General features: G+C 36.4%; 1 protein-coding gene across 9 annotated transcripts in view; it reads left to right on the top strand.

The window, feature by feature from the left end:
• The window catches only part of OXR1 (oxidation resistance 1), a 267,736-nt gene that overhangs the window by 194,175 nt on the left and 57,427 nt on the right, over positions 1-16,134 (top strand). For 8 of the 9 annotated variants that reach the window (XM_062570428.1, XM_062570426.1, XM_062570431.1 and 5 more), the window contains 3 exons: positions 6,819-6,901; positions 13,840-13,947; positions 15,216-15,335. In XM_062570428.1, coding sequence (XP_062426412.1) covers positions 6,819-6,901; positions 13,840-13,947; positions 15,216-15,335 — 311 coding nt within the window. The remainder of the gene's footprint in view (positions 1-6,818; positions 6,902-13,839; positions 13,948-15,215; positions 15,336-16,134) is intronic. The other variant, XM_062570434.1, reaches the window with a different exon arrangement.

The raw sequence follows: 16,134 nt of genomic DNA, 5'->3' as shown, positions 1-16,134 counted from the left end.
GCTCATTCTGCTCTGCCTTTGCTGTTGATTGCACTTTCAAGTTTGTTAGTTGACATTTGTGTGGTAGGTTTTACTGGATTCCTGCTCTTAATCTGTCATAACAGCATTATTAAATTGTTATAAGGGCTAGTCAATTGGGAACTCATTAGTGTAGCCCTCTACTCTGATAGTTTCCATTTCAGTCTTCCCTTTAGCTAGTTTTTTTGCATAGTTAACAATTTTTGGTCCAGTTGCTGCTGGTAGATACACTTCCATGTTACGCTATATCAAATAACTTTACTGAAGTTCAATTTATTTGAGTCTCTAGATTAATTGATCACCTAGATGCAATTTATCCTAGTTATCTAGTATCTTTTGATAAGTAACACTTTTTGTTTAATGTGTTATGTTGTATTTTCATTTTTCTGGTAAATTCCAAATATTTCTTTTTTTTTTTTTTAAACAAGAAGATTCAGTACTATTGAGGCATGCTCACAGTGGCTTGGATCACTTTCTTCTTGTTTTGCGTATGGGTGCTACACTTTCTGTTCATCGGTAAGATGGTTATACACTCAGTTGTGTATGTATGGATCTCCCTCTCGTTTGGCTTAGCTTAGTAAGGCAAGAGAAGAGGTGCTCCTGTACTGCAGAAATGTACTGTATAAAATCTGTCAGCTTATCCTAGTGATACTGTTGAAAAAATTGGACACTGTTAGTTTGAATATGCTAAGGCAGTAGGTAAAATCATAGACCTAAGTTCTAAGGATAACTTGATCCTGCTGCCTATTCATCAAACTGCACATGTAGTAATGTGTAGTCTTGAAGTTATACAACTAAATGGACCTAAATATCTGAAAGAAAAGAACAATAATTATATTATTGAAAATTTTAACGGCCTTTGCCCTCTCTGTAGAGCTCTCATGACTTTGACTTATGTGTTTGCAATAATACATATATTGGGTCTGTAGAAAGCTTCTAGAGTAGCTGGAGATCAGAGCTAGTTAGATTTCCTGGGTACAATAGGGCTCTGATGGATTGAACTGTATACACATATATATGTGGTAGAGCAGTGAAAGAAGCTTTAATATGATTATTATGTACTGTGGAATATATCTGAAAATTTGACAAGCTACTCCTATTTATCCTGAATGTGAAATATCCTGTCATAAGAATGCCAGTGTGGTGCAGGTACCAGGAGTGTCCTCTATGGAGCTGGTTGTACTTCTCCATTTGGAGAAGAGGCCTGCTAGTACAGAATACATTAAATTTGTTTCAGCTGAATTGGTTTTTGTCCTCTAGTTTATTATTTCTGCCTGACTGGATAGTGTTAGAGGGGCACCCCAAACTGAAATTGAATGAGTGTTTAATCTGTTGCAAGAAAAAGTTAAATAGATGTGTTTGAAGTGCTAATGCAGTGGTAACAAGGTCTTGAATAGGTTTAGTTTGGGGCCTTGCTTTTAAAGAAAGATGTGGACAAAAGGAGAGCGATGATGAGGATCAAGAGTTTTGCAGCATGATGTATGAGGAAGGACTGAATGAATAGCAATTGCTTAGCCAAGGCAAGAGAAGACTGAAGGGGGCCATTATTTATGATGCCATCTTGGTCTGAACACCTACCCTTTCGGTAGGCTACTAGCATCTTGTAGGCTGCTAGGAGGGTTACCTTGCTTCTAGCTACTAACAATTTAGAAGATATTTTTAAAATAATTTTCTAGTAATTGTACCATCTTACTGCAAGAGGAGCAGAAGGGAATTGTCTCTGCAATGAGACAATTGATCTGAGATCAGGCCCGTGCTGTTAAGAATTCTAGGGGGAAGAGAAACCATGTCACCCAGCTTTATGAGATATAAAAATTTCCTACATTAATCTTTTTTTTTCTTTTTATAGATTATACAGATCTAAATGATACTGAGCAGAACTAATGTAATAAAGATCTAGTATCTATGCTTCCTCTGTTTTATCAGTTAGTTACTTTTATGTGGTGCTAAATAACAGCTTATTAGCAAATATTTTAGACTACTCTTCTTTCCCTTTCTCCTTACCTGAATCAGTTTGTACAAAGTCTTTATCCTGTACGGGCTGTATTCTTTCTATATGTGTGTCTGGGGGGAAATATTGTATTGATTTCTTTCTTTCTTCTTTCTACATCTTAGACAAGCATTAAATGAGGCTGACTCCTTTACCTCTTTTTATGCATAAGAATCTTAACGCACAATTTATCTTTCCTTCAGTCTCATCTTCTTTACTAGAGTAAGTTCAGTTATTAATCACAACCAGCTCTGAACTGTTAACTTTCTTCAGTTTGGATGGTTTGTTTCAAAAGGTGCTTGTTTATTCATCTGAAAAAATGCTTTATAACTTTTAGTATTGAAACTAATAAAAGATCAGAACTTGAGAAAACATTGACAAGTTATTTCAAATTTCAAATTGAGCTTTCACTTGTTATAGATATTGCAGAAAATAGTGGGTTAAGGGAAGAATTAATGTATTTATTGATATATGCAGAGCTGGAAAATACTGTGAAGCAATTCTGTAGCTTGTATCATTATACTGTCACAGTACAAACTTTGATTTCTGTTTACCTTCGCTTCCAGAAGTCCAGAGGATGTGCTAGAGCCATTAGCAAACAGAAAATTGAATAGCTACAATTCGGTTCAGGTGGATTACCGAGAAATGAGAATTGTGCTATTTTTCTTCTAATTTGAACTAGCAGTGACATATGATTATCTTATCATTCAACCAAAACTCAATGTCATGGGGCCATCTGTAAATGTTAGAACTTAATGTCAATACTTCTCAATTGAATGATGCTAGCTACTATCATACTTTTTAATACAACTTAGATATTTCAACATCAGAGTAGATGTATCTAAAGCTATAAGGCACCATGTTTCTAAAATCCTTTTCCTATTTGTATATACAAGTTGGAGTATGCTCCTGCTCTAGAGATGTATATGACCATATGTAGTAGTTCTTATGCTCCAGTGATCTGTCTTCTGTTTCTGCATGCATGGATGCACCTTGCAGATTAAATATAGGTCTGATATCATTTTGAACACTGTCTTATATACCTTTCAAGTTCTAGGCTTTTGAATTCTAGACAGGTCAGATATTTTGTCACTTGTGGTTCTGACATGCAACTTATTTACTTCAGTGTTTCAAAGTTTTACAGAGGTCCAATCCTACTAAATGGTTAAGAATTAAAAGTTTTGATCAACTTAGATGTTAGAAAAGTCATTTTCTGTTTCTTTCTGAAATGGAGTGGCTGCAGTTCTGATAATGTAGCACCACGGATCCCTCAGCAAAAAAACGTTACAGTTGACTTCTGAGGTTCTGCATGACCCAGCAAGATTAACGATGTCATGTTTTTCTTCTTGTAGTTGTGGTCTGAAAATATCGAGCTTTTGTAGTCTCCCTGCTTTACAGGTGGCAGCTGAGGTAAAGGTAGTGTGCAGCTCTCCAAGTTGAACTTGTATGGAACAGAATTATCTTCAAGAAAATAACTAAATTACAAAGACATAAAGACCGATTCCCCTTGGTGCTGAGGCCTTTTTAGATAGTTTTATCCTGTGCTGACAATTGTTTCAGCTTTCACATGCTTTCTAGAATACTGGCAACTGGAAACATAAAGATAACCAAAAGATAAATTTACTTCAATCTAAATAATAAATAGCTTTGTTCAGCAAAGAGGTTATTGGAGGCTTTGCAGTAAATGATCAGGGAAGCAGAGATTTGGAGCTTGATAGTCACCTCATCTGCTTGGCCTGCTAGGCAATTAACACATGTAACTTGGCACCGTCTGCATCCTTCTTTTGACTTGGGAGACTTAGGTCAGACTGGGATATGATACATCTGCATCCTGTATCCTCATATAGTGAGTGGAGATACAATGCTGCCATAGAGAGAAGGAATCAAAATGGGTACTGATGGGAAGGGCAGATGTTACCGTGTTTAGTATGCGAGGAGATGTAGATCAAAGGATTAAGAAATAGAGGACACTGTAAGCTCTTGAGGGACTTAAAGCAAGTAGTTCCCTGGAGAACTCTTAAATATCTCTACAGTAGGCCCCTTCCCCCTCATTTAGTTTCTGTAGTAAGTTACTCAAGCACTCCAAAACCTGTCATGCATAGTATGTTCATCTGTCGTAAAGAGCAAATAACTTTCCATTCCTTATGTCAGCAATAAAAATGGAAGTGGTTATTGTGCAAGCCTTTATTCTGCTGTTCAGCTGCTGAAAGGAGAGAAGATAACTTAACCTCTTGAGTGATACCTGTGTATAAACTCTTTAAATAGTTGTGAGCACAAACTAGTGAGAAGAAAAGGAAGTCTTAAGTTAGCATTAGGAGATAAATTTGGGGTATATGTAGATAAAGCGTATATGTAAGTTAGTAGTATGAGATATCTACCTTTATTTCTGTCTAAGAGTAGCAGAGGAAAGAACATGCTTTGTCTAAAATACGGCAACTCTGTGTAGACTGTTAAGGGAGGTATGGGATCCTGAATCAAAACAGTGCTTTTCAGCTGCATCCTTTGACTTCTGTGGTAAAAGTATCTGAACTGTTGCTGAAAGAAAAAGATTAGGCTACTGACAGAGCTTTGATACAAATTGAAAAGCTTGAGCAGTTACCTAATAGCTGTTGCAGTTCTTCAGCATCTTTCCAAGTGGGCACCTGTTGTATTGCAAGGTCAGGTATAAACTTCGACAAAAATATTTGATGTTGAAGAGGAGAATGTTGGCCATAACTGTTATAGACATAATTCTTTCAGTATATTTATATTAACTGATTTGGGTTAATTTCCCCTAGCAACACCTGTAGCTTTTTAAAAAGTTCTTAATATCCTCAGTAATGAAAGTTTTGCTTTAGGTACCTTTTTTAAAGCTACAATTAGCAAATTGGGGAAGAAATACCCTTTAATATGTTGAGTGAGGATGGGATGCAAGTGGCATAAGGTTTAGTTGGAGGCCTGTGTCCAGGCAGTGTTTCCGAGGGGCCAGTACTGGGTTGAGTCTTGTTCAGCTCATTCATTAATGACCTGGATGAAGGGACAGAGTGCCTCCTCAGCAAGTTTGCTGAAGATCCAAAAGTGGGAGGAATGACTGATACCCCAGAGGGCTGTACTGCCATTCAGAGGGACCTTGACAGGCTGGAAAGATGGGCAAATGGGAACTTCTTGCAGTTCAGTAAGGGGTAAGGCAGAGTGCTGCCCCTGGAGAGGAATCGCCCTATGCACCAGTACAGAGAAGGCCCTGGTGGTCAGCAAGTTGACCATGAGCCAGCAATGTGCCTTTGTGGCCAAGAAGGCTGATGGTGTCCTGGGTTGCGTGAGGCAGAGCATTGCCAGCAGGTTGAGGGAGGTGATCTTCCCCCTCTACTCAGCCACAGTGAGGCTGTGTTTGGAGTGCTGTGTCCAGTAGTACTGGGCTCCCCAGAATGAGAGAGACGTGGAGTTACTGAATTGAGTCCAGCGTAGGGCAGCTAGGAGAGATGTCTCAGTCTCTCCTCCTAAGATGATGAAGAGACTGGCACAGCTGGGCCTCTTCAGCCTGGTGAAGAGAAGACCTGTGGGGGAGCTCATATCTATAGGTATAAGTATCTGAAGGGAGAGTGTAGGGAGGATGGAGCCAGGTTTTTTCAGAGGTGCCTAGTGACAGGGCGAGAGGCAACGAGCACAAACTGTGACACAGGCAGTCACATTTTCCTCTGAATGTGAGGAAAAACTTTAAGAAAGTAACATTGCAAGTTGACTAGAGAGGTTGTGGCATCTCCATCCTGGGAGATGTTCAAAACCTGTCTGGATGCAATCTTGTGCAGTATGTTCTAGGTGACCCTGCTTGAGCAGGGGAGTTGGACTAGATGATCTCCACAAGTCCTTTCTAACCTCAGCCATTTGGTATGATTCTGTGGAGAGTATCACTAATCCCACTGCAGCATGAAAACTTACAGATCCATTCACATAAAGTATTTCTGGCTCCTTAATAGAAAATATTTAAGTGTTGAGATAGAAGCCTTGTGACAGATCTGACTTCTTAAAATGTATGTATGTATGTGAGTGTAAATGGATACATAAATATATAATAATCTCCTGAAGATGTAAAATTAAATGGTGTCAGTTGAATCATGTAATACACTTGCATTGTCTTAAATTGTAAATATCAAGCCGAAGTAGGATGTGCAGGTCCAAATTATTGTTCGATATGTGTGGCTTAGGAAAAGGGGTTATCAAAATAACCTGGTAAAAAGAAGTTTTTAAGTTCTTCAAGAGTATCTTTGTTATGTATGCATAGAGTGGATGTGCTTTACATATCCTGTCTTTAACAAACACATAGAGAGTAATTCTGAAGATTTTATATATGTGAATGCACTTTGCTTTATCTAAAGCTTTAAATAGTTTCTACTTAGTAGACAACACTTGGCTAAAAAAAATGCTGTGACGTTAATTAGATCTAACATGCAGGAGTGCTAGATCATTTCCTTTCTAGACAAAAGCAGAGTGGGCAAGATATAAAACCAATTAAACACAGCAGTTCCAGAAGTGTTACCTGCCGTGTGGAGTCGATCACCTATTTAGTCTTCCTTCATTAATAATTTCCTGGGTGCTAGAAGTAATTACATAGTTATTTTTTTCGCAGTAGTCAGGGGTTTAAATTGGTTGAATTCTTAAAGCATTGCAGAGGAATGAAGTCCCTATTCTAGCAGCTGGTTGTCTGTTAGAGTCATCGGGAGCAAGCTGTGTAACTGGTGAATTAGAAGTCTGCCCACAGGGCTGTAGTCAGCAGCCTGTGACAGTACTGAGAGGAAAATGAATTTAACACACGTACTACCTCAATTTTTTTCAGACACTGGCCAGAAGAAGACCCCAGACAAGAGAGATGGGCGACGAATGTCTTTTCAAAAGCCTAAAGGGACTATTGAATATTCTGTAAGTTGTTTCTTGATTACTAGAATGTCATTACATAGCAAGTACAGACTCTAAAAGTTTTATTATAAAATAAAAGCAAAACAACAGTTTGAATTACTTCTAATCCTATAATTCTGTGTATGTTACATCTTATTTTAACAGGAATTAAGTCAAAAATTAGGTAACTAATACTATTTAAGTAAGGCTGCTTTCTTTTTTTCTCATTGTTTTTCTATGCAAGTTTTCTTTTTCTTCAGAAAACAAATTATCAATCAAATGAATAATTCACCTAGAGGTAACTGGTTAGAAAAAATAATGTTAATTATAAAAACATATACAACTTCCCTCCTTTCAGTATTGTTAAACTGTTGACATCAGCAGAAATAATAGAATGAAGGTTTTGTTTGGGGGTGGGAGGCAGGCTCTATCTTGGTAACTGACCTTCCAGCACTCTTACAATGATTTTCATGATCTCTACTTCGTACAGTACAGATCTGTTTTCCCAGCAGTATCTGAAAATGGAGCCTTTCTATGCCCGTTCTGTTCTTGAAATGACCCTCAAACTGTGCTGCAGTCGGCTTTTCACGTTTGTGGTTACTAAGGGAAACTGAAGTGAGAAATATCTGTTCTGTGCTATATACTGGAAATATAATTAAGCGCAGAAATAATGCTTATAGACTTCCCTATTTTAATGTCAACTCTATCGCAGATATTTTTGAATGCTTTTGAGACTGGACATGATAAAATAAGAGAACTTCTATTAAGAAGTATTTACCTCACCTCTCAGTATCATCTTAACAAAAGAAGAAATGCAATGAATTTAACTGTTAATGTTGCCTTAAACCAAACTATGATAAGACTAAGCTTAAGGAGTTTGTGTTTATAACCTGCGGAGAGGCAGAGGACGTGCGTGTATTTAGACTGAGATGAACTTCAGCTTGGCTAAAGCAGGTATCGCTTCTGTGTGAACTGTATGCCGTAAGCTTACGGAGAGCTTCTGAAGGAGCCTACTGTGTGTGGAGAACATGTTGCATTTCAGCTCCACAAATTCAGTATTCTGCCCAGTTTTGCTGTGGATTTCAGTTGTGAAATATTTCAGCAACATCAAGCTTTCAGTTTTCAGGTACATATGTTTTAGTCTAATACGTACATCAAATATCTAGAATTTAGTGGTTATATTCACTGTACATGTGAAAGAGGGCTCGTAACCACTGTGACTTTGCTACCACTGTTTTCCGTGCCTTTATATCATGCTGAAAGACACTAATTTAGTCTGATTTCTGCCTTTATCCTTCTACTGCTCCTCAAAGCAGTAACATTTTCTAGATATTTTCTAGTACTGTTGAAAACTTAGAATGTTTTTGTTTTTTATGATTTAATATTTTTGTTTTTAGAGTGGCTGCATATATTAAGTTAGATGGTTTTATATTTTATATTCCTAAAGTCTGGAGTGAGACAGAATCTCGATTCAAAAGGTAGTGTGTGTGTTTTTTTTAAAAGTTGAAATGCGCTTCCCTTCCCAGCAGTTTAAAATCTTTGACTGCCTTTTGACTTTAGTTTCAAAGACCAAATATGTTATTACTTATTTGTCCCACAAGTACAGATTGTGAATCCCCCAAAGCTTAAAAATGTAAACTACTGCTTTATGTTTAGCACCAGCAGGAAGACGTCAACAGATGTTCAGTACCACACAGTACATTCGGTATGAAGAAAGCAAGTGCTAAGTTTACTTGGGCTAGTAGATTAGCCCGGGTAATCTGGGCTGATAATTTTCAGTGACTATCTCTAAAGGATACAGCGCGAATACTGGTTTATTTTCACTGTTACTGCTTTAGACAGTGAACTTCAGGCAATGTGTTCTTTTTTTGTTTCCCCTCTTTTTAAAGTTAGAATAGCTTTTTTTATGAATATCAGAATTAGATGGATTCAGTACAAATCAGTACAGATTTCAGAACTGAGTCAGTGCTCCAGGCTAAGTTTTACATAAAGAAGAAAGATTATGATGTATGTGAACATGGACTATGTCCAACAAAGTGAATAATTTTTGTGGGCTTGTTGTTACTAACTATATTTTTAATAGCATTTTTGCATGGCTTACTTTCCTTAACTTCATTATACTGGCATTGCATCGAGAAGTCTCTTGTACTACATGTTCTGCAAACACAGCTGCTGTCTACCTCCAGGTATTAGAAGAGCCAGTTACAGATTAAAAAAAAAAAGGGCACTTTTTTTTTTTTGAAAATTAGTAATTAATCAATGGAGGTGGACCTTGCTTATCAGTGGCAGAGGCTCAAATCTAGATTTTTATTTTTTATTTCCCCCTCTGCTTTCTCCTCCTTTAACTCTCTGGGGAATTATGACTGTTCTGGACCTGAAGCAGCAGATAAACAATGAGTGCACAGAGATTGTGGTTCAGATTGCAACAAGAACCTGATATGAATTAATGAAGGTCATACAAAAAGCCTGTAAAAACAGAGAGTCTTAAAACTGGGTCTTAAGCTGGAGTCGTCACTGTTGATTTGGCAGCCTTCTGATATGTCCCAGTTAGGTAGTGTTAAGTCAGCCTCTCTAGCAACTAGGTCTAGACTCTGAGTTAGAAACCAATGAAAAGTCTCTATGCTGAGAACAAAACTACAATGACTCAAGAGCTCAACTTCTTTAAATAAAATTAGGAAGAATTTTTGATCCTCATGATGAGGGTGGCAAGTGCTTTTACTGTGACCACCAAATAGATGCTAGTTTACTGGACTTTGAACACACATGAACACTTGGAATTTCTTGAGATGACTTGCTCGATGTGCTTATTTTGAGAGTAGGAAAGAGATGAGTATCTGCTAAAATCTCTCTGAAGTAATTGTGAATTGTGCTTTCAGTTCTAGGGTGGCTTGGATAGAAAGTTCTAAAGGCTCTCTCCTTTTAGACCCGTTTTCTCATCCTCATAACCCTTTGTATGCTAGGTATACGCCTATGCACTTACAAATTTTTGTTTCTTGGTGCTTCTTTTCAAAGCTGGGCTTGTGTTCCTGTCTGACTGTCACTTTTCTTTGAATTTTCTCCTGTCTAGTCTACCCCAAATTTGGAGGATTCAGCAAATGTGGATCATAATGATTGCATAATACTTTGTCTAGTGTATCTTTTACCTAACTCTAAAATGTTTTTTTTGAGTTGCTTTTATATTCAAAGGTTCCATTTTCCTGCAGTTGCATGTTGCAGAAATTAGAGCCATTAAAAATGGGTTAATGTAGCCATAAACTGATTTCTAAGGCTTTAGTGTAACTCCAGTCAATTGTTTTCCTCTTCTCCTTTGACCTCAGTCTTCCTAGTCTTTCCATCACTCTTAACTTTTTTAGTTCCTTTTAATACAGTTCAGCTATTGTTTTGGGGGAGTTTAGACAATTAGTTTTCAAATATTGTAAAAATAGCTTCTTCATACATTGATTCGTATTATATGTATGTATAACTTATAATGGAAAAATAAGCAACCTCCAGCTGTAGAGCTGCAATGACAGTTTAGTTCATTAATGGGGAATCTGGTTTTTAAGTTAATTTTTAAATAACTTTGCCAACTGTTAATTTGGCAAAACTTGAAGGCAGTTAGGACCCAGTCAACAGCGTCTCTTTGAAGCTGTTTATCTGCTGGGACTTCCCTGCCTCCTCCAGCCAACATGAAAGCAGGTAATGCTAAGTAAGTGGAAGAGGGATAATGTGATTTGCATATAATTAATTGGGAAAGAATTAATTGAAGAGTGAGGGGTGTCTTTTGTGTTGGGGGGGGGAGGAGTGCTTTTTGTTATGTTTAGCTACTGTTACCAGTGCCATGTTGAAGATTTGATTTGGGATTTTGGTGGAAAAGGAACATAGAAGGTTTGGTTCTTAATTGGCTTATTGTATCTAATATCTGTAAAGGCTATTTTTTAAGCTAATTTAGCATTTTAGACTTAAGTGTCTACATGAGATACAAATAAGTAGGAAATAAGGCCGTGTGTGTCTGTAGATATATATACAGAGTTGATGACTAGAAGTTTTTTCCTCATACTAGTTTATTCCTACAATCGCTTGTATTCTAAAAAGCCCTTTTCAGTAAAAGCTGTCGTACAAAGAAAGAATTCATGTGTTCAGTTAAAAATGCAGTCCAGAACAAGTGATTCTCTTATGTGTTTTCATTAATAAGCATATTTTGACTGTTCTGCTTGAGTCTAGATATTTAAGCAAATTCATGCATTGAACCACTTTGAAGGATGAACTGATGTGATAAAGTTTTTTTGGGGGGGATATTTTTCAAAGGAATGCTATTTTTTTTCCCCCTCACACACACATCTGTTGTTGTTTTTTTATCTGAGATACACAATTATGTGAACTAATCTTGACACTTTGTTAAAGTCATGAAAAAACTTAATCGCTGACATCTCCCCCTCCCTTCCCAAAAGGGGGAACTTTTCCATGAAGATGGAACATAGTGCTTTAATATCCAAGTATTTCCTTGAATGTTTTTAATTAGAGAGTATCTAACTAATTAACTACATGCATGGTACACAGAAAGCTTCTTTCCTAGAAGAGAAGGGGTAAGTTTTTCTTCCTCCTCCAGTATTGGTTTGAGAGAGAAAGATTAGGAAGGATGTTTTTCTATTTGTTTTCGTTAAACTATGTTTTTCTCTACAAAATTGTTCTTTGAGTTTTAGGAAGTTTCAGTTTTATCTAATGACAAGGTAGAAAGCGCAAAGATCAGGAAAGATGTTTTTGAATGCTAACTTCAAAGTATACTTGTGTGTTTTCTTATGTAGGGAGATGCTTCAGGAAGTCTTCGTTGCATCAATGTTTTAGTTATCAGTGCCAGTCTCTGAAATCATATATAGTGTGAAGGTTCATTTATTCAACTGTATAGCCAGAGAAGAAAAAGCCGTGTGTTTCCTATGCTGCAGTTCATGATTTATAAGAAAACCTTTTAGCTGCTAAGAGGGCTCACCAAAGGACCAACCTTCTTAAAGGTTGAAAGAAATGAACACACTCTCTATTTTTAAACTTCATTTTGTAATTGAATGCTTTAACTATCTTATTTTACTGTACTGTCAAGCATCTGCTCACTATCACACAACTTTTTCAAAGCTAATGAAGAGAAAGCATTTCTTCTACTGAAGTGTTTTGGGATTAGCATTCTGTTCTTTTTTGAGTACTCAAGTGGGTATACATTTAGAAGAAGAATAGCTTATTTTTGCTTAGTTTGCTTTGTACCCAGTTGGAACTCTATTTACTGGTTATTCTTTCAATATGAATAAAATACTAATATTTAACAATCATATTAATCATAAAATTTACTTATTGTATAAGTAAATATAACCTTTGTGTATTATATACACTTTGCTCTGGCAAAATGTTTGATGCTTCTCTGAAGAATGAGTTGACCTTGTTACATTCTATCAGTAGCACAAGGACAATTATTATTTAGGTGGAACACACTGATTGAACTGCAACCAACCAAAACTGACTATACTGGAAGCAGACTAGCCCAGTACACATTTCAGTACCTTCATTGTGATAGAGCTACTAAAACAGCACATTTTTGTCCAGCACTGAATGGATTTACCTGTATCACTCTTTATAAGATAGAGGCATACTCAGAATAAGCAGTCCTCAAAGCTACTAAAATGAGAATGCTCCGAGGCTTTTACCTCTCCTCCCATTACCCCCCCCCCCCCCTTTTTTTTTTTGCCTGAGTTCAGGCATTTAATCTAAATAATGAGTTTTCAATAGACAATTAAATTCTGCTGTTAACACTGGAAAAATGATGGTCTTCAAGTAGAAGGATGTTTACCTTTAAGTCTAGCTATAGTTGGTAAGGCACACAAGACATGGTACTCTTGTGGTTTTTATCGAAGAAGTGAAAGATACCTAGGTGAGATGCAGTGAGCTAATGATATCCATGTTGTCAGAATGGTTGTGTAGAACATCCATTATGATTTTTAAAAAAAGTATTTTTTCCCTAACCCCTTCTTTTCCCTTTAAATAATAAAAAGGGAGGGGGGCTTCATAGAAATGAATGTCCAATTTCTTATTTTATTGTCAAGAAAAGTTAGCCTTTAGTGCGTAGCCTGAAAATTAAAGAAGCAAAATTGAACTTGACAAGTATTAGTCTAGTAATTCTACTCTGTATAAACTGTATTTCATGCAGATGCAGGAAAGATGTAATAAGAGGGACTCTTCCCTCCCCCTGCTCTTCCTCCCTTCTCTCCCCCTGGCATGGTGTTTCTGAAGCCCTGTGCCATTAAGTAATAAACTACTTTAGCTTTATATTTCCTTGTGATAAGATCTTCATAGTTCTTAAATGGTTCATATGAGTAGACAGGGGTGAGAATAAGAACTTTGAAGATTTTTTTTTTTAACTTGGAAATCACCTGCATCTAATACTTATGTTCCATCAGCTGATAATACAGTTTGATTTGTTTTGCTTCAACAGAGGTCTGTCTTATTTTTATTTTTGGTCTTGGTAATACTATTACTGGAAAATCAGATTGTCAAGTTTATTTCAGTAGGAGGAGAGTGTGTTAGCATTTATATAAATTTGTTTCAGCTTTCCTCTAAATGAAGAGCAGAGGAGAGGAGTGAAGAGGGAGAATGAGAGGTTCTGTGAAACCAGTCGCATACTGGCCCAGTGGTACACAACAGTGAATTTACAGGTCAAGTTCTGCTCCAGTATTTGAGCCTGCAGCCCAGTGTATGCGAGTGACACTTCTGGCTACCAAGAACCAAAGTGGGAAGGCACATGACTTCATACAACGCTGCAGTAGACTAACTGTTGTTCATGGACTATTTATATTCCTGGGCAATCATAAGATATGAAAGCTTAAAGTTAATTAGAAAAAAAAAGTCTCTGTAAAGCTGGTCTACGTGTGATATAACTCATAAGGCATTATTTAAACTAACTGCTTACAGATTTGTTTTCTTTTCCCCCCCAATTGATACAGGTGGAATCGAGAGATACATTAAACAGTATTGCCCTGAAATTTGATACAACACCCAATGAACTGGTTCAATTAAATAAGCTTTTCTCCAGAGCAGTCGTTCCTGGACAGGTACTACTACGCTATGTATGTTACTTATGTCATTGAACAAAGATGACTTTTTCTCCTGTCTTTACTACTTGCCTCTACCAGAGAAAGTGTTAAAGTACTTTTTCATGCTGATTTTCACATTGGTTTTATGAAAGACTTTAATTTGAATTCCTTGTACCTATTAAGTATCTCTTTAAAAAGGAAAATGTAATGAAACTACCTGCTTCTCTCGGATTAAAATCAGAGGGCTCTTAACTTTAAAACTAAATGTACTTAATGGTATAATGACACTTGAGTATAAGCTAAACTTGCTATTCTGCAAGTATAGCAGTCTGTTGATCAGCTCTTGCTCAGAGCATAAATTCAGGGTATAGCATACTGGCAACATTCCTCACTGTATATTAATGCCTGCAATTCTATTTTAATTGATAAATGTTTCCATCGAATCCTGAAAACTTGCTTTCTTTTTACCAGGAGCATATGAATTATTTATTTTTCTTATGAGTCACTATTCCTTACTTCTTTCCCCCTTTCCTTACCCCCATCCTGACTTTCCACTTTTCTTCAAAAGCTAGTGCCTGGAAACAAGTCACTAGCTACTATATTAGATGAAGCTATTTAGTAATAAGCCCTTTCTGTTCAAATCATATTGTATATTTATTTCTGATTGCTGCAAGATTTTGTAACTTGAAAGCTTACCATACCAAAGAAAAACGTATTTAGGGATTAGATAAACTGAATTAACTTCAGGTTCTCAAATTCAATGCTAAGAGCTATATCTATAAACTTGTTCCCCAGCTGCCTGCTTGGTTACTCACATAGTAGAATAATAGCATGAGAAATAATCATCAAGTCTTTCTTCTACACTGTATTGGGTAATTCTGACATTCTATGTATTCTTAATGCTTTTGCTTTGAGCTTTTTTTCTCAATTACTATAACTAAAGACCATTCTTATTTTAAGATAGCATTTAAAACCTTTGAAATTTAAAGATTAAGAAGTACTTTTGGTTGGTACTGTGGTACTATTTAATCCTTCAACTTTTATAAGGGAACTTTTAAAAATGCTCTTTTTGAAGAGATGATTATGGTAGAGTTCACAAATAACTGTCTCCTTTGTCTGTAATTATATATCTGTCTATATATATGTGAAGTATAGGAAATTAACTAGGACAGAACTGATTTCTTGTAGCTTATTTTGAGAAAGCATGGCGAATATACCTGAGCTAGTGGGAAAATTTAAAGTAAAACTGAAAACATAACTTCTAACTGCATTATATTTCTTTATAGATTTTGTATGTTCCTGACCCAGACTACATTTCTAGTGTGGACAGCTCCCCTTCTCTAAGTCCCATAAGTCCCTTATCACCTACATCTTCAGAAGCAGAGTTTGACAAGGCTGCAGTAAATGTAGGTATACCTGTTGTCATTAAAAATTAATTTTTCCTTTCAAGATAACCAATATAATGCTCTCTTCTAAGAGTGTTCTTTCTTTTTGAAGAGAAGGAGCTGAAGAGTAAAATGATGCCTTTTTTTTTTTTTTTTTTTTTTTTTTTTTTTTTTTTTTTTTTTTGAGAGAGAGTTTTCTATATGAAAACTGATGGGTAAAGTCATTTGTAGCAAAATATCATCCTTCCAGATTGGTATCTTAAATACTACTTCCAGTTAAATCTAGTTTTGATGTTAATACTCAGAAATAGTTAAGACACTTTGTCTCTGATTTTTAATCTTACTGATATTTTTGTAATAGCGATACGTTGACCAGACTACTCAAGCAGTTAAAATGGAGGGGTTATCTGTTTTGCTTGTTGAAACTGAAGAAACCATCTCAGTGAAGTATTTGTATAGCCTCCGTTTGTTCTGTAGGTCTTCTACTTTTGTAGACTTTCAGATACTAAAATTATGTAGCCTCTGAAACTGTTCTGTAATGCAGCTTGAACATGGATGTCAGCTAGGAGTTAGATTTGCAAAAGCATGTCTTTTCAGGTTTGCTGTTATTGCTTTGCTAGTCTCAGAATTTTATGGTAAGAACTCAAACCAGAAATATGCAGTCTCTGGAACTTCAGCTTCTCCAGAGCTTCTACAATTCTGACCACATCCAGCTGTTTCCTAATATGCTAGTCCTTTTCCTGATTATGATCTCTCTTTTTTTTTTTTTTTTTTTTTTTTCCCCCAAGTAACAGCTCTTCTTTGTAATACTTAATACAGT

The sequence above is a fragment of the Rhea pennata genome, chromosome 2 (assembly GCF_028389875.1).
Source record: "Rhea pennata isolate bPtePen1 chromosome 2, bPtePen1.pri, whole genome shotgun sequence".
In the NCBI taxonomy this organism is placed as follows: Eukaryota; Metazoa; Chordata; class Aves; order Rheiformes; family Rheidae; genus Rhea; species Rhea pennata.
Note: the sequence above shows the minus strand (reverse complement) of the source record. Positions and strands in the feature narration are given on the sequence as shown.